At 43.3% G+C, this 25,790-nt stretch overlaps 1 protein-coding gene and 1 long non-coding RNA gene across 10 annotated transcripts in view; both read right to left on the minus strand.

Moving 5' to 3' along the window:
• The window catches only part of TBC1D1 (TBC1 domain family member 1), a 244,012-nt gene that overhangs the window by 45,487 nt on the left and 172,735 nt on the right, over nt 1–25,790 (minus strand). For all 9 annotated transcript variants that reach the window (XM_009206662.2, XM_009206659.4, XM_021938348.2 and 6 more), the window contains one exon: nt 2,414–2,599. In XM_009206662.2, coding sequence (XP_009204926.2) covers nt 2,414–2,599 — 186 coding nt within the window. The remainder of the gene's footprint in view (nt 1–2,413; nt 2,600–25,790) is intronic.
• On the minus strand, nt 16,429–19,181 carry LOC110743252. Its single transcript, XR_002522004.2, has 3 exons — nt 18,863–19,181; nt 16,857–16,932; nt 16,429–16,460 (listed from the first exon to the last, which is right to left on the minus strand). It is a non-coding gene; the product is annotated as an uncharacterized LOC110743252 (long non-coding RNA).

Genomic DNA, 25,790 nt, shown 5'->3' on the forward strand with positions numbered 1-25,790 from the left:
TCTGCTTGCCTCGGCCTCCGAAAGTACTGGGATTATAGGAGTGAGCCACTGTGCCAAGTCAATAATTATCTTATTTGTATTAATCTTGCTTAAATGTTTGCATATCTCATGTTTACATTAATATTTAATATTAGAAGTGTCCTGAGTCTTTATTTAGAAGTTTGGTGATGTTTCTGTGCCCAGAAATATGCCACAGGAACTTAACTCTTGTTTTTATCAATAAACTTTTGGTTTATTGATAAATATTTATCAATGAAACCTTGTTTCATTATACATCATTTTGCTTAAATTTGCAGTTTCCATGAACCTATTGGCAACATTAAGTGAAGACTTACTGTACACTCTGGCTGATTCTTATCAAATCTTGCATCTATATTTAATGTAAAAGTTCTGCCCTGCCCCTAATCCACCCCAACAAAACTTAGTAAATATTTTTAAGCAATCAGGCTCTTATTGCTGGATATTTTTTATCAGCAATCCAGGTCCTATACATACTAATACAATGGATTAATGCTTCCAACATTATATTAAGCAAGTTTATTGTGTTTTCACCACAGAGATAAACACATGTTGAACATTATAGAGCTAAGAAGAGAAATGAAGTCAAACAGTAAAAATAAAAGACCACGAAAACTGAACACTGCCAAGAAGCCAGATGAAATGAGGAAGCATTAGAAGAATGTTGGCAAGGGCCAGTAAACTTAATGCAACACCTGGCAAGGGGTTCCAGGTAACCTTAGGAAACTCTTGCCTGTTCATTCTAGTCTGTCTGATCATTGTTTGCACAGCAGAATGTATTCTGCTTTTGTGGCATACTGATTTCGCCTTACCAATTACAGTTGTCCTCACCACATTCCCAAGAAGCCAGCTGTGAGCACCATTCCCATTTTATAGCTATGCCCTGATTTTACAGGGCTGTCATTTGCAAGAAGATTGGCCAGTATTGGCATTAAAGTTTATGACCTACGTGATGAACGTAACTGCCTTTTTCCTCTTCAACAAAAATCCCAAGATGCACGTGAATATAACTGCTGTGCTCCCGAGCTGTCATTTAACTGATGACACTTGTAGTAACGCCATCACTATCAAACATCTTTTAGACATCTGCTTTTAGAATTACTTTCATGAACACACAAGAAAGCGGCAGAAAAACTGGGTTGGAAGAAAACAGCACTCACCTGCTCTAAACACCCCCCAGTGTGCTATCACCTTCCACAGCACCCTGATGGGAGCACCCATCTTTCTCAGCTTCAAAACTGCATATTGGAAAGCTTACTAGCCTATTCCAACTGTGAAGCTACTTTCATATCGAAAGGTCTTATTCCTTTATATTTCATTTTCTGTTTTCAGTCAAAAGATATAGACACTATCTCTTTACATTCTATGAATTCATACTTTTCAACTGCAGAAACTACGTTGCTGGTATACAGTGTTGTCATAACTCACAAGTATCATATGGACATGCACAGAGAACGTCTGTCCACCCACTATGACACTAGCTATGCAACTGAAACTCATGGAATGCAACACATTCTCGGGAGCTTATTCCTCAGATTTGGTGTCTTAATGACTTTCAGCTCTATACAAGCATCAAGGTCATTTTAAAAGACCAAAATTTGCAATCAAGGATGATGCTGAATGAAACGTACTTCAATTCCAAAATTGTTCTGGGGCAATGGCAGGGTGACTGAACCATCTGCTACATCTTCCCTTTCAAAGAGATTATGCAGACTTTCTGCTCAAAATCTTCACTACTTTATAGCTGGGCAATTAATTCTCTAGATACCCTAAGACCCATGCTCTTTCCAAAAGGTATGTAAACTTTGCATCTTAAGCTACTTTGAAGATAATATTAATTGGTTCCAGTATCAGCATGGAAACAGGAAAAGAACAAAATCTAAACATTCAAAGTTCATGTCATATTTTGACACTATTGATGTCAGTACAGGTAGAATTCAGCTAATGTTTCTGCTTCAGATTACTCGCAACTCACTGAGAAAGCACATAGAGTGAAGTTATGCACTTTAATGACTTACACAAGAAAAGTTCATACCTAACACACAGGCACAGACTATGGCTGAGGATAAAGTAGACTGAGAGAGAGAGGGGGGAAAACAAAAAGCACCTTTCAGCGCTTTAGAGCTTAGATTTAAAACTTTTCTCTCAGAAGTTCTAGATACTGTACTAACAGTGACCATAGAGGAATAATGAATATAGTTGTTGAAACTATCATTAGACCACCAGAAAGTAAACAGTGTTAATATTACTATGAAAAAGTAAACAGATGTAGACAGATACGTATATTAGACTATCATGCTGCTACATTTTTAAGACAGTATGCTTATGTCTGATGTGATTCACTTCAGAGCCAAGATAAGACCAGGCCTGTTCAATATCAAGATGCCAAACCAACCTTGGAGCTTCTGATTTTCCTTCTCCATTCTGAGCAGCAGTATCTGTTGAAGAATAGCCTTTTGCCACAGCTCTCGGAGCTCACGAGATGTCCTTTTCTTTTCCTCTGGCGGGGGCCCAAAGGGCCCATCTTCACAAACTGGTTCTAAAGGAGATCGTGGGGGAAGCTCTCCCAGCTCTGAATAATCTGGAAAGGGAGAAGGGCATTCCAGAATCGTCATTTTTCAACAAAAAAATGCACATTCAAACATAGTGCCAAACCAGCAAATTCTGTTCATTCAGATAAAATATAGTAATATCACCAAATTTAAAATTCAGGTGTTAATAAGCATTGGCATAAGCCATATCTGAGCCACAAACATGAAACAAATGATATATCAAATAGTAAGCAAAACTTCAGTAGCCGAGGAAGTATTTAAAGATACCTGCTTTTTAAGGTGTAATATTCTTATCTTCTTCTGAAAATGTTATTTAATAATTATTGATAATTATAGAAAACGTTCACACAGTGCCTACTCTGTACCAAACTGTTCTCAGAGCTTTATGTACAATAATTTAACACTCACAAAAAACTCTAAGTCATGGGTATTATAACTATCCAGTTTTAAAGAAATGCAAACTGAGGAACAGGGAGTTTATGTAACTTGCCTAACGTCACATAGCTAGGAAGGAGTCGAGCCAGGACTGGAACCCAACAGTCTGGCTTTCATGTGCATTCTTAACCACTGTGCTATCTGGCTATTCTGAAAGAAAATTAAAATGTATTTAATAGGCAGTAATAACAGTAACCATTAGCAGACCCTCTACCAAGCGCCGGGCACTGTGCCGGGCATTTTATGTAGGTAGACTCCTTTAATCCTGGTAACAAGTTCAGAAGGCAGATATTAGCCTGGAAAGGAAACTAAGGTTCAGAAACTTGCCCAAGGTCACACAGTGAGTAAGTAGGTACACTGGCATACTCTAACTCACCTCTTCCTGATTCAGAAGACCATTTGTTCCCACTACATACCACTACAATCCAAATGTTTCCTATGTCTAAATTACACAGCTTTATAGAGTCTTATTTCATTATGATCCTATCAGACAAATGAATAAACTAAAATTCTACATCTTTTGGGGGTTTATAGGTATTATAGGTGGATGTTACTGTGTACTGTTCAATAGAAAAGCAAGAATTGAAATTATAAAGTATCACCTCAATTTGATACGTATTATGAGAGGCAGTACAGTTCGTTGATTAATAGGGCAGGTTCTGGAGCCAGGCTGCCGGGATTCTGATCAAGACTCTGCCATTACTGATTTTGTGATCTTTAACAAGTTGCTTAACCTCCTGATGCTTCCACTTCCCAATCTGTCAAGTGGGAATGACAGAGCCTCCCCTCAGAGTGCTGGGAAACAAACTGAGTTAATAGGCTACAAACCACTGAGAACAGGGCCCAGCACAGAGTAAGAACACAATAAACCAAAAAATAGCTCTTATTGTTTGCTATCATATATTTACTAGGGGCACAGAAAAAAAATCAAAATTTCAGCTACTCAACCGTAAGCTCTAACAAGGTTAGAACCTTGCTGCCTCATTGACCAGGGTTTTGGTCACCACACTGAGCACAGTTGCTGGCACCCAGTAGGTGCCTGAGAAATAACTGTTGAACAAAAAGAAGGGACAAAATACTGGGTTTATGTGTACTGTTATTTATGTTTTCCCTCTATTTTCTAAACTTGTGGCAATAAATATTTTAAAAATAAAAACTAAGGGAAAATAATGCAAATCTATTCTAATTAAAATCAAAGATGGAAAAAATATTTTCCTGCAAAACACTTACAAAACAAATCCCTTCACCCCAAAACCTGTATACTTAGGATTAGTCATTACTGAATATGATATAGTTCAATTGAATCCTTTTATTTCATCTTATTCTGCAGCTTGAAGTCTTTCATTTGAGCCCTTTCCTTTCTTTTTTTTATTCTTTCACCATCTTGGCTCTTGGAATTCTGAGGGACACTGCAGTTGTGATTGAAGTTCTGCTTTACCTCACATTGGAAGCATATCTCCCACTGGTTTGCAAGAGTCTCGTTTCCAAAAACTAAGTCCTATGAGGTGTTCTGGCGTTCTGGATGGCATGGCAGGCGCCGCCCTGATAATGAGGGCAGCGTTTCCATGCACTCTCACAATCTCTTGTGTGTCAAGAGAACCCAGGACCCAGCCAGGCAACAGAGGGGAGCTCCGCTGAGGGTTAGGTGGGGTTGACCTGGATACACACACACACACACACACACACACACACACACACGGTTTTTTTTTTGTTGGTTTTTTTTTTTTTTTTTGAGATGGAATCTCGCTCTGTTGCCCAGGCAGGAATGCAGTGGCACGATCTCAGCTCACAGCAACCTCCACCTCCTAGGTTCAAGTGATTCTCCTGCCTCAGACTCCTGAGTGAGTAGTTGGAATTACAGGCATGCGCCACCATGCCTGGCTAATTTCTGTATTTTTAGTCGAGACGGGGTTTCGCCGTGTTGGCCAGACTGATCTCGAACTCCTGACCTCAGGTGATCTGCTCACCTCGGCTTCCCAAAGTACTAGGATTATAGGTGTGAGCCACCACGCCCACCTGACCTGGATATTCTTAAATCCTACTAGTAAAACAAGGGTTTACCTCACCTAAACTCCTTCTAATCTCATCCTTCCTGTTTACCACAGCCTTCCTCTACCCAGGGTCTTGAAACTTCCTACTGTGTTCCTTTCAAATTCGGAATCACAATGAGCAGGTGTAACTCAAGCCAGGAGGATGGAACATTCCTAGCAGTAGAGGCTGCTTGTCCCGAGATCCATGTACTCTCTGCCACTTGGGCTACTGACAAGGACCACTGTCTATAGAAGTTTATCAAATTCCGGTTTTATTTTAGTATTCAGAGAAACTGGATCTGCAAAAACACAAGTATTGTTTGGTGACGACAACTGTGAGGTTTAAGACGTAAGCTGTCTGCCTAATGTTTTCTACTTTTGTGATCTTTTTCTTACTATCACTAGCGACAGTTTGTTGAGCTTTTACCATATGAGTTCTTGAAACAAATAAGCTTGTTTGATCTTTACAACAATCTCATAGGATGGGTGATATTATGATCTCCATTTTCCAGCTAAAATAAGTAAGGTGCAGTGAGGTTTTATAACTTGGCCAAGGTCACACAGCTAGTAAGAGTCAGAGCCATGATGTGAAAAAAGGTGTATTTTCCTCCAAAGTAAAAACAAAAAAAGAAAAGAAAAGTTTACCCCATGCTTCTCTAACTTCTACATGCACAAGCCTCACTGGGGATCTTGCTAAATTAAAGATCTGAATCAGCAAGTCTGAGGGGAGCATTTCCATCAAGCTCCCCAATAATGCCTCCCCTGCTAGTTCTCCAAGCACACTCTGAATAGCAGGGCTCCACACTGCAGCTTTACTCTCTATTTCCTCATGCAACCCTATGCACTTACTAGCACATGGGCTCATCTCCTTCACTCCCACCACTGAGAACACAGTTCAAATACTGTTGTCAGTTGCCTGAATTCAGGTCCTCAACACATGGCAGGAGCTTGTCCCAGACTTGCTCAGGGGACCCAGGCCAAGTCAAAGACGTATTTGAGCACTAGTATTAATTTCACCTCTGCATGAACTAAGTAAAAGCTGATCCACTGTAAAGGTTAGCAAATAAACCCGAGAGTTTAGAGGAGGGTTTCTCAACCTCAGCACTACTGACATTTTGGGGCTGGATAATTCTTTGTCATGAGGAACTGTTTTATACACTGTAGAATGTTTAGCAGTCTCTCTGGGCATAGTAGCATCTGCCCACCATCAATGCCTCCAGGCATTGCTAAATGTCCCCTAGGGGTCAGGAGGAACAAAACCACCTCTAATAAGAACCTCTGATTCAGAGTTAAAATCTCACCATTTTGTCTCTCCTAAACCCTGGGAAAGGGTAAAAATGTATCTCCTTTATCCAAATTCATTTCACAATTACGGATTTTATAGTTTAACAACAAAGTTGTATAGATTAACAACAAAGTTTTATAATATTTTTTGTTCATATTAAAGAGTAGCTGGCTACAAAATAGCTCAATAATTTATAAAGGGAGATAGTTAAAATCTTTGTTCTAAATTTGGCCTGCTGATTCAGTCCAAGTAAGCTGCTTTCTCAACAATGCAGAAAGATTCAGACTGGGGACAAGGCTACAGCTTTGTAATCAGTGCTCCTTCAGGCATGTGCAATCTTGAGAGATGTGGACTTGAGTGGAGTGGCAGGTCGAGGAGAATAAAATCAAAGTCCAAAGCAACTGTCAGCTGAGAACTTTGTTCTAATGATAAACCCAGGCACTGTTTTCACTTACATCATTCCTAAGCCAATCCTACCAGCATTGAGTCCCTTATATGTATGCAGGGATGCGATGTGTTAGGTGGTCTAAGGAGGGCTACTCTTGAGGTTTCTGTTCTCTAGAACAATCCCAGGGATCTGGCTTCTCTCCCTGACTTGCATTCTTGCTGAGAGACAGCTGCACAGAGGTCAGTGTAGGAAGTGTGGCTTGGCTCAGTGTAGTGGAGGTTGAGCTGAAGGAGGGGCTGCTCTACCTCTTGGGCCAACTGTGCTGGTGCCTCTTGGGAAAATGCATGCCTTCTGGGTTCCAGTCCCTCCATGCAAAATGTGAGAAATGATATTCGCCGCTGACACCCAACTGTGGAGACCACAGGCACTGACAGGCATATTTATAAAGTCTGCAAAGCCACCAAACCAAAGGGCTGTGATAACACCTTAGTCCAGGATTAGATTTTACTATTCTGACATCTCCTATAATGACAGGATGTGGAGAACTTAAATTATGTAGCCTTCCAGAAACAATAGCCTCCAATGGGTTCTAAGAATTTTAAAACCAGTCATAATTCAGGAGGCCTTGGAGACAACTGCCTTCTATTAAATCATTGCTGTGACACTCCCAACAGAGTCATAAATATGATCTATGCTGGTATGTCCATATTTCAGATGCCAAATTATTCCCCAACAACTCTGTGCTGTTACATTCTTTCTATCTGCACACAAATGTGTGGGGAAGAGTACGACATTGCATCATTGTTATAAACAGAATCAATGCCATGATCGAGAAAGAGAAAAAGCAATGTGCACATGACCTCTTATTTGTCTAATATCTGGCTCTCTCAAGTGTAGAATACAGGGATCCTTTCTTGCATTTTCACAAAGCACTGACATTAAGTTCTGAACTGCAGTTCTCCTCCTTTTAAGGACATGACATTAGATCACATGTTAAATGACCTGTAAGAAAGAGGAGCTCTAGAAGGAAAGGAGAAGACAGATCCTTATTCTCCAATTTCCTGGCTTTTTCTGTGTGTTACCCACCATAGAGCATTTTATAACTCTCTTCATCCCTCCTGAAAATTCTGAACTCTATGCCAAAAAAAAAAAAGAAGTTAAAAAAATTCCAGTTATTCTCAACCCTCTATCTGAACAACATAAATCTATTCTGGAAAGGAGAAAACTGAACATTAAATCTCTGGAGAAAAGTTAACAACAACAGGGATTAACATCTGCAGCGTCTGTTGTTACCAACAGCTCAAGGAAATTTCTTAGAAAAAACAAAGTAAAATGACCATGTAGACTTAATGTTGTCAAACTGTTTACAAAGTATGAGCAGCTTTACCTCTACTACAACAGAAAGCAGAGCCCAGGAGGCAGAGATTTCTGTGTTCCCTGCCATATTCCATGCCTGGGAAACAGCAGATACGTATGGGACATTCAATGAATGAACGGATTCATTTGCCCAAGTCCACTCCTAACCCTGACATGACTTCTGTGGATCTTTTATGGAAAATACTCCAATGAGAACCTGATTATTTCCCACAGTTGCATTATATGACAGTCTAGCTAGAGGAAAACAGAATGTTTTAAAGACAACATTCATTTGGTATAAAGAAATACTGTTAAGTTCTTGCCTCATGCCAGGCATGCTGCTAGAAATCCAGGTTTGAATCAGGGTAGCAGAGAAGTACAAGACTACTAAAATAAGGGAAATACAAAGAAAGTGTTCCGGAAGTTCAGCAAAGAAAGATGAATTTCGGCTGTTTATCAGGTCAAGAGCATGGGCCCTGGAGCCAGGTATCTGGGACTGAACCTGGCTCTACCTTGATCCAGCTACTCAACCTCAAACGGGTTATCTCATCACTTGCCACCTCAGTTTCCTAATCTGCGAAATCTGCATAGTACTGCCTAGCTCATAGGGTTATTGTGAGCTAGGTAATGTGTGGAAAAAAACAAGCCTGCACACAGTGAACATTTAATAAAATGTCAACTACCATTCTTCTTACCATCATTGTTATCAGTTTTTGTGGAAAGGGGGGTGGTTCTAGAAGGACAGGTAAAATCCATACAGATTTAATTGATGGGAGCCATTTTAGGTAAATGGACCAGCATAAACAAGGTGTGCAGGTAATTATTAACTCATCACTGAAAATGACCCATTTTGTCTAATGACCAGATAGTATGCGCATGAATACAGAAGACAAGGCCGGCTGACTTTAGGTTGCTTAAGGTCTAGTCAATCCACATATTAATTAGTAAGAAATTGGGAATTCCAGAAGACTGGGGGTTTTTAAAGCAAAAGTGATTTGATATATACATTCTTCAGCACCAGAACGATATCCTGGCAGGCAGGGAGTGTATAACATAGTGGATCAGACACATGAAAGGCCACTACCAAATGGTGAGTACAAGTGCTTGAAAAAGCGCTATGGACACAGAACAGAGCACCTAACTCTGCCTGAGATGGGAGCCATGGGAGGGGAGGGGTGTGAAGAGGAGACAGGCACACACATACTTAAAAAGAGAAGCCAAGATAAGCAGAAACAAGGGCCAGGAGCAAGAGGCCTGCAGATCTTTATCCCCACTCTCTCCCAAAATAGCTGTTTAGGGTAAACTTCCAAGGCTGTGGAAGATGACTTAGAGATGAGGAAGTCAAAAGTCCTGACTCAGTCTGGTTAGAGGTCATGACAACAGTTCAGAGGAGCACCGAAGACCGCATGGCAGTGGGAAGTCCAGGGAAGAGAACCAGGAAGAGGCACAGAGAACAGGCCTGGCTGGGTGAGCCCAGGGCACAGAGCACCAGGAGCTCTGCGCAGCCCCGCTGGTGGGCGGCTGGTGGCTCTAAATCGGAGGTCTACAGGAGCTGGAGAAGAATCAAGAAAAAGCCGAAGACAGGACATAATGCATGGGAGAAAATTATCCTTGGAAAAAAATGACGTTTGTTTTGCATCTGCAAGGGGAAGGAAGCTGTACTTTTTGAGGAGCTGAAAGTCAGGGCTCTCAGTTCTTGATTAAAGACAACAAAACTAAAGAGAAACAAATATTCAACCATAGCCAGAATCCTAAGTGCTGATCTTTGAAACAGTTTGCCCTGTCCTGTTACCATTTCTATAACACTGGTTTTCAACTGTGGTTCTTGTAATTTTATGAGACATGCTGGGGTGGAAAAGCCCACCATGGCCCAGTGCCACCAGGATGAGCACCTGAGGGCTGTGTCTGGGAAGCTGGGCCTTGCCTCCCCAGGGACTTCCCACCAGCAGCCACGTCACAATGGCGACCTTCGCCACTCCACCCTTACTGTTCCTTCTTTCTTCAGGATTGTGAGGAAACTGTCAGTGCTCACAGGAACGTGGAGCTGAAAGGGACACTGGAAAATGACTTAGCTCAACCCCCACTCTCTTCCCAGATGTGGAAACCGAAGCTTAAAGAGGTCCGATGTCACATTTTCTGGGCACTTACTATGTGCCGGGCAGTTTGCTTTACTAGTACCCCACTGATTTCATCTTCACAACCAATGGATAAGCTAGGAATTGGTTTTATCCCTCCATGGCAAGGCACGGGACACAGAGCTAACCGGGTGGTGGAGCCAGGACTAGAACTTGGCTGGCTCATCCTAATGCCTTGGGGTAATGGATACAAAAGCAAAGAGGAAAAGGAGCAGGCAACTGATGATGCCAGCTCTGGTACTAACTACCAGGAAACGGGCAAGCTCCTTGACCCCTCTGTGTGTCAGTTTCCTCATTCATAAATCACAGACAATAATAGCATCCACCCCCCACCCCCCACAGCTTTGTTGTGGGGATTAAATGAAACATCCTTGAGAGCACTTAAAAACAGTACTTGGACAAGAGTAAGTGCCGAGTTCCTATTAATATCATTATCTATTTTGTTCTAAAAAAAGATAATCTATTTGGCAAAATCTTTCTGTTGCTTAGACTTCTTCACAATCAGACTGGGATTGGGGATAAAAAAGAAAGTTAATTTGCTGAAGAATACTGGAGAATACTGTTCTATGAAGAAAATACCAACATTTTCCCAGGGGCTCCCCGCAACAATAGGAGGCCCCGGGTCACCGTCTTGGTGTGTCCAGGGCCCATGGTCACGTAGCAATAGGGTGGGATGGGGTGGAGTTCTGGCCTTTCTTTGCCTGGCTGACTCTCCTCTTGGAGTGCTCAGCTCCAAGGTCATGCCCCTGGAGACAGCTTCCTCCTGCTGCACCTGCCCCGAGGGACCCCAGACGCCTCCTCTGAGGCCAACAGCACCATGGAGCTCTGAGCACAGAAAACAAACACAAGAGGAGCTCCGAGACGCAGGAGGCCAGGGAGCCTGGAGCATCTCAGGAAGGACTGGGCCGAAAGGAGGGAAGTCAAAGAGGGCTGGGACAGCCTATGAGGGGCCAGTAACAAACATGCAGAGTGGAGGGAAACAAGCAGGCCCCGGGTGCCAGGCAACTCTCGACCCAAGGGATTGGGACTCAGCTCCTTAGTTTATTCTTAAATTACGCAAGACTATCATAGAACTTCACATATACTTCATATATAGATATCTGACACTTTCATACAACTTTCTACATATAAAACCTTGTAAGAAACATATCACAAGGTGTTTATCCCTCCCCTACCTTCCTGTGAGCAATCATGCATTCAACTCATTGCAGAACACTGATGAAAGAAAACCAAGCTCCACCCCTAAGGAGACAGCTGAGCAGGCCACGGTTGCAGGTCTGTGTGCCAAGGGGTCGAGGGCAGCCCATACCTCAGAAGAGATGATCCCAAGTGAGACGTTCGTGGGGGTGGGGAGGGGTGGGAGTGAGGAAAGGGGAAAGGTCCAGTGCTGAGTTCTGACACACGGCTGGGAAGGAGGAATGCCAGAGATGAGGGGCAGTCCCACCTTGGCAAGTGTGGGAATTAAAAGAAAGCAGCATGATGAATTTGATGACTGCAAATAGTTCCCCACAGCTCAGGGAAGGGGCAGGGAGTACCTGCAGATGGTAAGAGGTGGGTCGGGTCACATGGTCAGAAGGACAAGGACCTCCTGTGCTGGGCAAGGCCACCATCCTGACCACACTCTGAAGAACAGGTGAAAAACAGCAGACAGTGAGTGGGCAGTAACCACATGGAGTTACCCTGACTGCTGCCCACACTTAGCCCTCTGATCTCCTCCATGTGGATTTTTTTTAAAAGGTGTCAGACCACCCAACATTCGTTATTTACATTGTTCACTCTGTGATGACAGCTGCTGGTCAAACCTACTCAGCTTGGACCTCACTGTGGGCACAGAGGTCAGGACATCTGGCCACTCCCTCCAGCAGCATACGGGTCACAGCTGACAGAACCTAGACCATGAGTTCAGTCTACGGGAGAAGTTCTCAAAATGTGGTCCCCACACGAGCTTCAGCATCCGCACCACCTGGGAGCTTGTTAGAAATGCAAATTCTTGGTCCCACCCCAAACCTACTGGATCAAAAACTCTGGGGTAGATCCAGCAACCTGGATTTGAACAACTGGGAAATTCTAACGCACACAAAAGGTTGAATCTCTGGCCTTTGGTGTTCAGCACGTTTTTAGCCACTTACTTTATGTTACAGAGTTACCTTTATGGGATGTTTCACATTATGTGACACTAGGGAACAAAGGTACCTTTTAAATACATTATTTTAAATTATTTTAGCAATGACTCAACCCATTAAGGATGGATGACCTGACCATTAAATAGAGTTTTAAAATGTAATATATTTTGCTTTTTTTTTTTTTCTTTAAATGGAGTCTCGCTCTTGTTGCCCAGGCTGGACTGCAATGGCGCAATCTCGGCTCACTGCAACCTCCGCCTGCCGGGGTTCAAGTGATTCCCTTGCCTCAGCCTCCCAAGTAGCTGGAATTACAGGTGCACACCACCACGCCTGGCTAATTTTTTTGTATTTTTAGTAGAGACGAGGTTTCACCACATTGGCCAGGCAGGTCTCGAACTCCTGACCTCAGGTGATCTGCCCACCTCGCCTCCCAACGTGCTGGGGTAGAAGCGTGAGCCACCGCCCCTGGCCATATCACCATGCTTTTCAAACACCAGTCAAGTCACCCTTTTTATCTTTGTCAAAGGCAAAGTTCAAAGCCAAAGTCTGAACTAAATACCATTTTCTTAAGAAATGCATTAGGGGCCGCTCCCTGCTAATCCAGATCAACAACCCACACTATTACAGCAATAACAAATTTCCTTCCAGAAAACTTCCAGATCTGAACATAGTCAAGAGACAGACCGATGACTTACCTAACATAAACAGAAAAATATACTACTAAAAGCTAAGATCATGATTTCTCAACCCACATCATTTAGGCATCTGCAGAAAAGCAGTTCATTACAACCCAGCTTTCAACCCCTCCACCATGGGAGCCTCCCCTCCAGCCCTGGCCTCCCCAGCCCAGGGTGCTGCCCCAGCCCAGGGTGCTGCCACACCCTGCCGAGAAAGGCGGGCTCAGTATCTCAGGGCCTTTCTGCTTCTGTTTCTACTGAGACGTGGTGAAACGAAAAGCAAGCCAACTTCCTTACCCTCAAATCTCCCCTAACAAAGTGTTATGAGGGTCAAAATTAGACCTGGAAACAGAAAAGTGGCTGTGTTACAGAGAAACAGCTTTTAAACTATGCCCCGTGAAGCTCTGGTTGCAGAGTCCATGCAGGAAGCCGGGGAGTGGAGAATGGAGCTCAGGCTGCTCTAATAAGGACTGGGTGGCTTAAACAACACACATTTGTTTCTCACCGTTCTGGAGGGGAAGTCCAAGATCAGGGTGCCAGCACAAGTGTATTCTAGTGAGAGCCCTGTCTCTTCCTGACTTGCAGAGAGCTTCCTTCTTGCTGTATCCTCACAGGGTGAAGAGAGAGGAAGCTCTGGGGTCTCTACCTCTTATTGGGATGACAGTAATCCCATTAATGAGGGCTTCATTCATACAATCTCAACTAAATCACCTCCCGAGGGCCTCCCTTCAAACACCGTAACACTGCACTGGGGCTTCAACATAGGAATTTTGGGGGGACACAAATTTTCAGTCTATAACAGGAGCAAATCTGATTCCAAACTACCCCATCACTAAAGCAAAGCAGGTTTGATTTAACGTTTTACAGAGCCTCTGACAACTTCCCTTTTTAAAAAGTTCATTCTGTACCTAAGAAAAAAGGAATATGTTTAAAGCCCAGGAAACAAGGTTTTATTACAACGGAAAGGCATGGGATGGCCTTGAGCTGAGCCTCAATGGATTGGCATAATTCAGAAACTTTTTGAAGCGGGAGGGGAGGCCTGGGGGTGCCAGAAAAGGATTTGTTTGAGCAAAGGCACCAAGTACTCTGGCTCAGAGCTGTCCTTTCTTTTGAATTCACAGCACTTGCTTTCTAGGTCATTAACGTGGCCACTGACCTGGTGCTGCTGTGCAGCACCTTTCATCTTTGCTGTTCTTTAACTTTAAGCCAGGTCCTGGGATCCTACTTGAAAGTGGACTCTAGCATCTGGTCTACTTTCATCCCGCTTCCTCACCCAGACTTCTTCCTTGTCAACACAGGACAACCTGACCTACCCCACCACAAGAAGCAGATTTAGAACAGTACCTCCAACCCACCCCAGTTCCACTGCATCAACCCAGGGCGATGCATAACATGTGCTTCCAAGTCCCTGGATTATCATGGAGTGCAATGCCAGCACTTAATATAAAAGCCCAACATCTAATTAAAATCGCTTGAACATCCAGAAGACAAGAGAGAGGGGAAAAAAGGATGACGACGGCTCCCCAGACTCAAGACTTGAGAAATCACAAGCTTTTAATGTAAAATCAGACAAAATGCATTGAAGGCAAAAAAAAAAAAAAAAAAATTAAGGTTTTGTGAAAGAACCAAAAGTCAAGGTGTAGTTTCTGCCAAATGACATTTATAATATAGATGGGCAGATTCTATGTATTTAATTTGTACTTAAATAATGTTTATTAAGCTTAGGATAGAAAAGGATCATTTTATCCTGATAGAGTTTCAACCCCAAAATTATTAAGGTTTATGCCACAAAATAGCATTGCATCAATAAAAGATAACAAAAACCCTTTGGGAATTTTAAGACTCTTCTTCTCAGTAGCTGCAGCTTTCCAATTCAGAACCTTGAACTTGGTAGACACAACATTTCCCCACTCTTTCTTCTCTCTTGGCAACTGTCTTCCTTACGACACTTGTATGCTCCTTTATCTTAGCATTTGGTCCACTTTCAATCCAGTACCTAGAACAATGCTTTTACATACAACTGCGCACTCAGTATAGTCATATGTTAAATAACATGCAATACACCTATCTCATGTCAGAGGCAGGGATATCTTACCTGCAAATTTTAGACCCTCATTAAAAGCTATCATCTCCTGATGATATGATGATAAAGGCTATTACAGAAAAAACCGTCCTAAGAGGTAGAAGGAACGGCTATTACAGTCACTGAGGTCTGAAACACAGAGCCTAAATCTGAGTGGCAGCCAGGAAACAGGAAGGTATAAGTTCCACTGTGGAAGGAGAGAGAACTCAGGTAGAGGAGCCTGGAATCTGGAGTGACTGGTAAAATAATACAACAGTGGCACAAATGGCAATTTCAAGAAAAGGAGCTCAATTTTTCCCTCTTGGGCCTAGGAGATGGTTTTTAGGTATGTTAGCTGGCTGGGTTTCTTTTCCTCCTGAAAAAAATATTTTAGTTGGTGGCAGAGAAACTGTAAACACTAATATTATATCTACCTATATATTTATCTAAGGAAAAAAACATTACGTATAATTCTACCTCCCTAAGATAAGCATTCTTGATATTTTCATATATTTTCTCTCTGGTCTATTTTTGGATTTTCACTCTATGAATAAATGTAACTTCCATTCTATATTCTAGGTTTTCATCAGCAGTGCATCGTGCGCACCTCCAAGGTCTGGAACCACCCTTAAGACATCAATAGGATGCAGATGCTGAAGTGCCTAAGCACGCCCAAGTAGGAATAGGGCTCAGAAGATGTGCGCAGGAGGATCATGACCCCAGTCTCACATAAAGGGATCAGGGTCAGACATGCGCACTTGGGATTTGATGTGGTTTGGCTATGTCCCCACCCAATTCTCATTTTGAATTATAGTTCTCATAATCCCCATGTTGTGGGAGGGACCAGGTGGAGATAATCATGGGGGCAGTTTCCCCCATCCTGTTCTCATGACAGTGAGTTAGTTCTCATGAGATCTGACGGTTTTATAAGGGGCTTTTCCCCCTTTTGCTCAGCACTTCTCTCTCCTGCTGCCATGTGAAGAAGGACATGTTTGCTTCCCCTTTCACCACGATTGTAAGTTTCCTGAGGCCTCCCCAGCCATGCTGAACTGTGAGTCAAATGCACCTCTTTCCTTTATAAATTACCCAGTCTCAGGTATGTTTTTATTAGCAGTATGAGAACAGACTAATACAGGACTCGTCTCCGGAGAGGTGCCATTGGAAACTGTTCAACCAGAAATAATCAATGAGCAAGGTGCCATCACAGCTCTGTAACTTGCAGAGAAGAGCTGGTGAGATATGTAGTAGAATAAAACATGTGACCAAGGGAAACAAATAAAAAGAGAAAGGAGGAGGAAAGGTCCCAGAGGCATGTACAGGTGATGGTCAACGGCATCAAGAAAATCCTGACGGGGATTCTGCTTGCACAGCTGTCCTGAAGTGAGACTCTGTGACCTGGCTGAAGACAAGAGATTAAATTGCTATAGGCTCCAGTTATAAACTTTGTTGCCCTCCACCCTCCCTCCTCTCATGCATCTGTGACTAAAATATCTAACCCCACCCATCCCATTACACAATGCTTATCTGGAAGTGATCTGAGGTCAGAATCCATTAAAGGAAGCCCATGACTTAAAAATTAGGAAATACTTTTGTGCTTTGCTGAGGAGAGGGGATGGGGAAGTCCTCACGATGAAACAAAAGTTTAAAATAGTGAACCAATTCTTCTCCCAACCCAATACAATGTTCAGTGAGTTATATGTGGAAATGTGACCTTTCCACCTGGAAAACCCCAGCCTCACTGCTTTCCTTTGAAGGGCCCATATCCTGAAAGAAATCAACTTGGGAAGTTGCATACTTTTTAGGTATCTATGACTTAGGCAAGTGGGAAACTCGGGTTTTAGTTGTGTTAAGTTTCAGTCTTGAATGTTCTCCTGTAGTTGAAAATGAAAACATATGATATGATCATCAAGATCTCTTAAAAGTCAGTACTCTGACATACATTTACAATCCCAACAGATTTCAAACACTTTAATCTGTTTTATGACTTAAAGTGGACAAGTTCAAATGCTCCTTGAAAACCGTTTTTGTGGTAAGCAAATTTCTTAAACATTACCACAATTTACTTGGACTAAAAACATCATTAAAGAAGTAATATTTTCTTTCGAAAGTCTCTACTGACTGTGGCCAGGCGTGGTGGCTCATGCCTATAATCCCAGCACTTTGGGAGGCTGAGGTGGGCAGATGACGAGGTCAGGAGTTCAAGACCAGTCTGGCCAACACGGCAAAACCCCATCTCTACTGAAAATACAAAAATTAGCCAAGTGTGGTGGCACGTGCCTGCAATCACAGCTACTCAGGAGGCTGAGGCAGGAGAATCACTTGAACCCAGGAAGCAGAGGTTGCAGTGAGCCAAGATTGGGCCACTGCACTCCAGCCTGGGTGACGGAGCAAGACTCTGTCTCAAAAAAAAAAAAAAAAAAAAGACTAAGAAAGTCTCTACTGACAATAACTGAATATGGCAAATCCCAGCACGTGCAGCTTCCATTTGGCATCATTAAGAATCAAGAGTTGTTACATGGGACCAAATATTCAACCCCAAGACAGAAAGAGGGGAGGCAGGAGAAGTCGGCTGCTTTGATAAAATGAAATAATTCAGTAAAAACTTGCATATTTACCCCTCTGAAGGAGGGATACTTTTCTAAACATCCAGGCCCAACACAGAAAATCAAGTGCTGCACGCTCAGCTTAAAAGTTGTGCCTTAAATTCTGAGGGCCAGCACAGGGGAAATCGATCCTTCCAAGCCTGGTCATTCTGTGCTCAGATGGCCACATTTCACCTCACTGCACTCATCACCTTCCGGGACGTCATGAAAACTGCATGTTGTTTAACCTTGTGCTGGGATGATTTTAAAGAGTGAAGCATCTATGACTAACTTCTTTACAATGATTCCCAGTCTTTTGTTTTTCCCCATTACGAGTTTTGAAAAGAACCTTCCCCCAAAGCCCCCAGTGCCTGCTTTTCAATATTGTTAGTTAGAGGTTTTTGCTGTCCCTCTCAATTCAGAGCCAGAGCTGCCCAGCGAGGTGTGTACCTGGGATGGGGCAGGAGCATCAAGCTGCCATCTCAGGAACCAGGTTTCCTCTGGCTGTGACTTTAGGCTTTTACATGCACTTTGCCAAAAAGCTGAAGCAATTATGCAAACTACCAGCAGCACACTACCCAGGAGGTTGAGAGAGGTCCTTGGCAACATGACCATCCTCCCTATGCCACAGTCTCTGGTCATCCAAGAACAACCTTTTGGTTGTCTTAAAAGTCCACTAACATTAAAAATGAAGGCAGTCAGGGTGGATTTCAAGAATGGCTGCCATTCATGGAGGAGGCTCTTTTTACTTCCTTCAGCCCTTCTTCCTTCCTTTAGATCCCTATTAGGAATGGACCGGCTGCCTTCTCCTTACTAACAAGCTCCTCTGGAGTGAGTGCTTCCATCACTGACTGCCCCAACAGTCCTAATTACGAGGTGGGGCTATCATTACGCTGGCATTACACCGAAGAAACCAAGGCACAAGTGGGACATGCAGCTGCTTTTGCTCAAAAATGGAAGGGCCACAATTTAAGTTCAGGCCAGTCTGATTTAATAATCCATACTCAACAGCAGATAATCAAATAAATCAATTAAAAAATAGGCAAAGGATTTGAGACTTGAAAAGACATTTCCCCAAATATGAAACATAAATGGCCAATCAGGACATGAAATGATGCCCAACCACATTAACCATGAAGGAAATCAAAACCACAATGAGATATTACCTCACACTCATTAGGATGGCCATTATTTTATAATAAAAACTTCACATATTTACCACTCCAAAGGAGGAATACTTTTCTAAATATCCAGGCCCAACACAGAAAATCAAGTGTAATCCAGATGATTGACCCAGAAAATCTGCAATCCAGAAGATTACGAGTGTGGGTGAGGGCGTAGAGGAACTGGAGTCCTTGGGCACTGTTGGAGGGAATGTGAAATGGCATGGCAGCTGCGGAAAACAGTATGAGGGTTACTCACAGAACTACACTATGATCGATCCAACAATCCCACTTCTGGGTATACATCTGAAAGAACTGAAAGCAGGATCTTGAAGAGACATTTGCACACCCATGTTCATAGCTGCATTACTCACAATAGCCAAAAGGTGGAAGCAACCCAAATGTCAACAGATGAATGAAGAAAATGTGAAATATACACACAACAGAATATAACTCAAAAAAAAAAAAGAGGGAAATCCTGTCATATGCTACAGTGTGAATGAACCTTGAGGACATTATGCTAAGCGAAATAAACCAGAAATAAGAAGACAAATACCATACGACTCTACTTATATGAGTTATCTACAGTAGTGAAACTCAGAGAAACAGAAAGTACAATGGTGGCTGCCAGGGGCTGGGAGGGGGGGAAATAGGAGTTGTTTATTGGGCATAGAGTTTCAGTTTAACAAGATGAAAAATTCTGCAGAGCCATTGCACCACAACGTGAATATACTTAACACTACTGATCTTTATACTTAAATATGGTTAAGATGGCAGTATTACGTTTATGTCTTTGTTACCACAATAATACAAAATTTAAAAATTTTTAAAAATCAATACTCTTAACTGTGACACTGCACTGAGTCTCCAGCCAATCAGGCCTTTCTGAAATTTACATGACCCCTTTTCCTCTCAAATGGCTAAAGGCCATTCACAGAAATATACATTATGATGGGAGTTATTAACCAGCACTGAGTTTCACTTTATTTCGCCTCATGACATACCAAGAAAACAAAAGGCCACAGGCCAAAATGAGGCAACAGAAAAAAACTCACGGGCTCCACATTTAAAACTCCGGCCACTCAGAAAATGTGGGCGGGCAGGAAAGAGTCATGATGTAAATGAAGCTCTGCGATTCCAAGGATATCCTCCCTAAGGTTATACCAATTCAAAACATGAAATCAGAACATTCCCAAGCCTTGTCTCTCTGCCATAAAGATGTGTGTGTATGTCTCTCTCGGTCTACATAGTTTTCTGAGGGCTTGCACTCGTGCCTAATTTAGGCCCAGGCTCTCATTCATTATGCAATACTGCCTCTGATGAAACAAGACAGTTTACTGCTAGCCCCATCTCACGAAGGAAGGAACAGGGGTGGGTAGCAGGCCCAAAGTTCCAGGGGAGGGATACTGCAGTGGCACCAGCAGCCCAGACCCGCCCAACCCCAGGGCTCCTAACCAGGCTGCTCTGCAGTCAGCCAACACTAGATGCTGACCCTAGACACTATTCCTAAATACAGTGTAAATCATGGCTCCTGAGGGTATCATGGTCTTTGAGCCTCAGTCTTCTCATCTGTAAAATGGAGCATTGGATTAAGAATCCCTTTTCTTTTTTGAGGTAGAGTCTCGCTCTGTCGCCCAGGCTGGAGTGCAGTGGCGCCATCTTGGCTCACTGCAAGCTCCACCTCCTGGGTTCATGCCATTCTCCTGCCTTAGCCTCCTGAGTAGCTGGGACTACAGGCGCCCGCCACCACGCCCAGCTAATTTTTTGTATTTTTAGTACAGACGGGGTTTCACTGTGTTAGCCAGGATGGTCTCAATCTCCTGACCTCGTGATCCGCCCGCCTCGGCCTCCCAAAGTGCTGGGATTACAGGCGTGAGCCACTGCGCCTGGCCAAGAATCCCTTTTCTAACATAAAAGGCTCCAAATAATCTATCAATAATATCAAGTAGAATTTATTGAGCTCCACAGACTCAGGGTATTATGAGAGATTTAAGCAAACAAAAGAACCCTTTCACCCTGCCATCTGAGAGCCTACAGTCTCAGACAGAAATGACAGAGACACATATGCCGAGGACTACAGAGATAGAGCCACACCACTTCAGGAAGAGTAAAGCAGCAACGGCATGAGGCAGAAACACTTCTGCCCTACAGTGGGTAAGATAATGACAGATCACAACCAAAGCAGCTGTGGCAGTGGGCTGGAGTTTACACAAATATGGGCTGACCTAAGGCTAACTTATCTATTACAACTTCAAAAAACAGATTTTAATTGTATAGGACGAGTAATGGGAGAATATAACTTTGATGTCTTTTAAAGCATTAAATATCGAAAAAAAGATATAAAAATGATAGTATTTTAAATTTTTTATTAAATCCATTCCCAAACTATTCCTGAAACTATAAATATAACAAACTGAAACTTTATTTCTGCTAGATCTAGAGAAATGTAGACTCTCAACAAGCATTAGGCAACACAGTGCTTTGGGACACTTGGGAACTCTTTCCCAGGGTGGGTGGGGAGCAGGCAGGAAGTGACCATGGATGGCAAGGCTTCAGAGGCACCTACAGCTTCAGCTCCCACAGTAAGAGCAGGGACAGGAGGGCCAAGAACAAAAGAAACCCTTCAGACAATGACCACTGGATCTCTACCTTTGGCGGCCTGATTTCCGCAAATCAAGGGTTCTATGTTCTCAGCTCAAATCACTGGTCATGCCAAGTTGAGTAATTCCATGAAAGAAAAGGGGAAAAAATCCCAAACAATCATTTGTGGTTCCAGCCCACAAGAGAAAAGCAATTTTAAAACTGAGTCCATTTCCAATAAATCTGAATACTGGTTAGCATCATGATTCACAATGGAAGTATGTCTCCATCTTAAACTTTTATGGGAAGGTGAGGTTTTCTAGAAAGACTGAATGTATTTCAAATGTTTCTCCCTTAATTAAAAATTACGTTTCTTCTACCAAAAAAGTCACTACATTACAAAATTGAAAGAAAAGGCAAAAATATCACCTATCACCACATCTTCTTGCCACTTCTGTAGAATATCAATGCCTTCTTTGTATTTTTTCTCCATGTGTATGTTATTTCTTTACATAACATAATCTCAGTAGATACAATAATTTTTATAGAGAAAATGCCCATTTTTGGTAAATATTCCGAAATCATATACCCCTTTATATAACAGAAATCAAGCACCATCTATGACCCAAACCCTGTACCAGGCCACTGTCCTCACCAAGCTTAAACTAGGTTTTAGATATGAATCCCAAGTGTTTTCCATGGCTTGGCAAGATGTGGGCGATGCAGGAGCGTGTGAGGCCTCCCCATGGCCGGATCATGCTGAAGGTCCACATAGGCACCTGGCAACAGCTCTTCAATCTCTCCTCTTACAGGGACACCTGGACTATCTTTGGTTGTGTAGCCAGCCACATGACAACTATTCTGCTGTAAGAATCCCAAATTCTTATTACAGGGTAAATATATTAATCAAACATTGATCCTGGCAGAGGGATCTTTGACAGAAAGTTAGCCAGCTATCTAAGCACTTGGGTAATAAGAAATTCATGCTACTCACTCATGCACAATTTCACCTACTTTTAGATAACCATTAACTGTTACAAAGCTAAGGACTCCCATTACTTTCACTGTCCTGGTTCTGCCTTCAGCTGACAAGCAATATAATTACCAAGAACACACCAACTTATGGTGGCCAGAAGCTATGCCCTCCCCTCCCAGCTCTGACCCTGCCCCACACCTCCCACAGCCCAGATAATGGCCTAGGGCAGGGGTGGTCAATCTTTTGGCTTCCCTGAGCCACAGCAGAAGAATTGTCTTGGGCCATACATAAAATACACTAACAATAGCCGATGAGCTGTTAAAAAAAAAAAAAAAACCAAAATGAAAAAAAAAATCATAATGTTTTAAGAAAATTTACAAATGTATGTTGGGTTGCATTCAAAGCCATCCTGGGCTGGATGCCATCCGCAGGCTGCAGGTTGGACAAGCTTGACCCAGGGGTTCCCTGATACCACAGTGCTTCCACAATTTTCCCACCTCTCCCTGGGTAAGTGACCCAGAGCTGGGCCAATCACTTCTCCCTCTTGAAACCTGGAAGAAAACACAGATTGGCAGCCAGGTACTTGGGTACCCCTGAGGCTAGGAGGTCATACAGATCTGGGGTCTGGCATGACTGCATATAGTGACAAGCAAGCTGGGTCAGCTGGTGAGCAGAATAAAGAGACCGAGAGGAAAAAAAATCACATGGCCCCAGAGAGACCCAGAGAGACGGCCTTGGTTCCTGACAACTTCCTAGTTCCCAGCCTTTACCCTTATCTTGCTGTTTAAAAGCCTCCTTTTGGCCGGGCGCGGTGGCTCACGCCTGTAATCCCAGCACTTTGGGAGGCCGAGGCGGGCGGATCACAAGGTCAGGAGATCGAGACCACAGTGAAACCCCGTCTCTACTAAAAATACAAAAAATTAGCCGGGCGCGGTGGTGGGCGCCTGTAGTCCCAGCTACTCAGGAGGCTGAGGCAGGAGAATGGCGTGAACCCGGGAGGCGGAGCTTGCAGTGAGCCGAGATCGCGCCACTGCACTCCAGCCTGGGCGACAGCGCGAGACTCCGTCTCAAAAAAAAAAAAAAAAAAAGCCTCCTTTTGATTAAGCTAGTTTGAGTCATTTTTTGTTTCTTGCAAACTAAGCAATCATTGGCTGAGACAGGCTCACACGCATCTGCTTCCTGAGCGTTCCCAGAGCACCGCCTACAGGTAGGGGGCTAAGAAGCTGAAACCTGATTAAACAGGTGAGAAGGGAACACAATCAGGGAAAACAAACAGGTTGGTGATACTCAATTAGGTATGGCTTAATGGAAAGGGAAGGGAGTGAGATGAACAATCAAGATTCCAGTCCATTCTACCACTGACTGTATGACCTTGAGTGGACCCCTTTCCCCTAAAGCCCCTGTTTCTTCTTTTGCAAAACAAGGAATCTGGACACATGCCAGTCCCCACTTGCTTTCAGGATTCCTTGAAAGCACTGGACTCAATAGCTTTTACATATCCAGTAACATTAGTTTTAGGAGCAGTGTGGATTGTAGAAAATCTTGACTGCCTGAAGTTTACTTCTTCAGTCAGGAGACAATACAACACAAGCACCACCCTAAGGCTAATGGTGCCACATTTGTGGTTCTGAGTGACGGAGCTGGGGGGATTGGAGATCTCTGAGTTCACCACCTTGAGCAGCGTGTCCAAGAGAACTTTCTGGGATAAGGGAATGTTCTAGAGCTCTGCTCTCAATATGGTAGCCACTCTCACAATATTGTTGAATGTTCTTGAGCTCTGCTTACAATATGGTAGCCACAAGTGGCTCTTGAAATGAGGCTAATGTGAGGGGCTACACTTTTATTATGTTTAAATATAACTAGTTTGTATTTAAGTTTAAACAGTGATATGTGGCTGTTGGTTACCATACAGGACAGCACAGATGCAGAGGTTGAGATAAATAACCCCAAGACACAGTGAGAAGCTCTCCATCAGGGGCCTACACAAAGCCGTAAAACATCAGACACAGAGAGGCTAACTATGCCTGAAGGGTAAGGAGAAGAAATGGTGACATCCAAGTGGCCTGAGAGGATGAGGAAAAGTCTGTCACTGTTAATGCACTGTGGGTTTAGTGTGGAGGGGAGAAAACGAGCAGGAGGAGTGTCCTGGGCAAAAGGAAATGATCTATGCAAAGTCATGGCTGCCTGAAGAAATAAAAGCTACCAGGGAATGCTAGAACATTCCATACAGGCAGAATCACTATCCTCCCTGCCTCTGGTGGCTGCACATGACCAGCCAGGTAACTCGGTTTCAGATAATGAGACACAAATGGAAGTTCACTAGGGACTCCTGGGACAGTTTTGCTCTCTGGATATAGTGGGGTCACCCTTTCCCCCTTGATGCTTCCTGCTTTGTTCTGCTTGGAACTGGAGGGGAAGCCAAAGGCGGAGGAATCCAAGAGGAGGAAGCAGAAGAACAGAAGCAGCCAAGCTCGAGGGTATCACCACGGCACCCAGGGGCCAGCTCTGCTCTATCATCATCTGGACTTCTCATCAGGTGAGAACAATCCCTCACTGGTACATCAGTGTATGGGCAGGCAGACACAATCTCTAAATGATGTGAATTTTGGTACCTGGAGGTGAAAGCCTGGAAAATGTAAAAACGGCAGGACAGAGAAACCTGAGCAATGGGAGGTGAGGAGGGCCATACCTGCCACCCACAAGTGAATGGCAACTCGGTGACTTTTCGTAGTCCAAGAACATCTGGTCTAACTGTATGCAGCCTGCTGTACACTGGGACATGCACCATGCATGGCTGAGCCTTCAGTGTTAGGGGAAAAGGAAGAGAAGTATCAGAACGTGGTCCATATTGGCTTCTCTGAGGGAGAATGATGAACTGAAACTTCTCTAGCAAGCAGTGCCAGGAAGAAACACTACTTTGTCAGGAAAGGTATCCCCGCTGATGGTCTCCAGTCTACAACCTGCAATCTGAATCCTTGGCAGGCTGAAGAAACCAACAGCTTCTGATTTGTCTCCCACCCCTCCCATACTGCCTTGTCTGCAAGAGAAAAGGCTGAAGGAGGAGGAAAGCCTTCCCCTGGCAACTGTCTGAGGAACACGCTGCTGCAAAATAAAATCCTAAAAACCACACCAGCTGTGTACACCCGTAACTTCTCATCACCAGAACTGCTCTTCACCAAACATTCTCCAGCAAAAGCACCTGAACAGGAAGCAAACCATAATAACTTCAACTTTCCGTGAAAAACCTCTCATTCTCTGAAGTATAAAATTCATAGTTTGGTACTAGAAATCACTTTCAGAATTATAAAAGACCATAATTACCACGCTCCTACTTTGGTAAATAACGTTTAAAATCTTGGCCAGGAGCGGTGGCTCACACCTGTAATCCCAGCACTTTGGGAGGCCGAGGTGGGCAGATTACAAAGTCA

Source organism: Papio anubis, chromosome 3, assembly GCF_008728515.1.
Source record: "Papio anubis isolate 15944 chromosome 3, Panubis1.0, whole genome shotgun sequence".
NCBI lineage: Eukaryota > Metazoa > Chordata > Mammalia > Primates > Cercopithecidae > Papio > Papio anubis.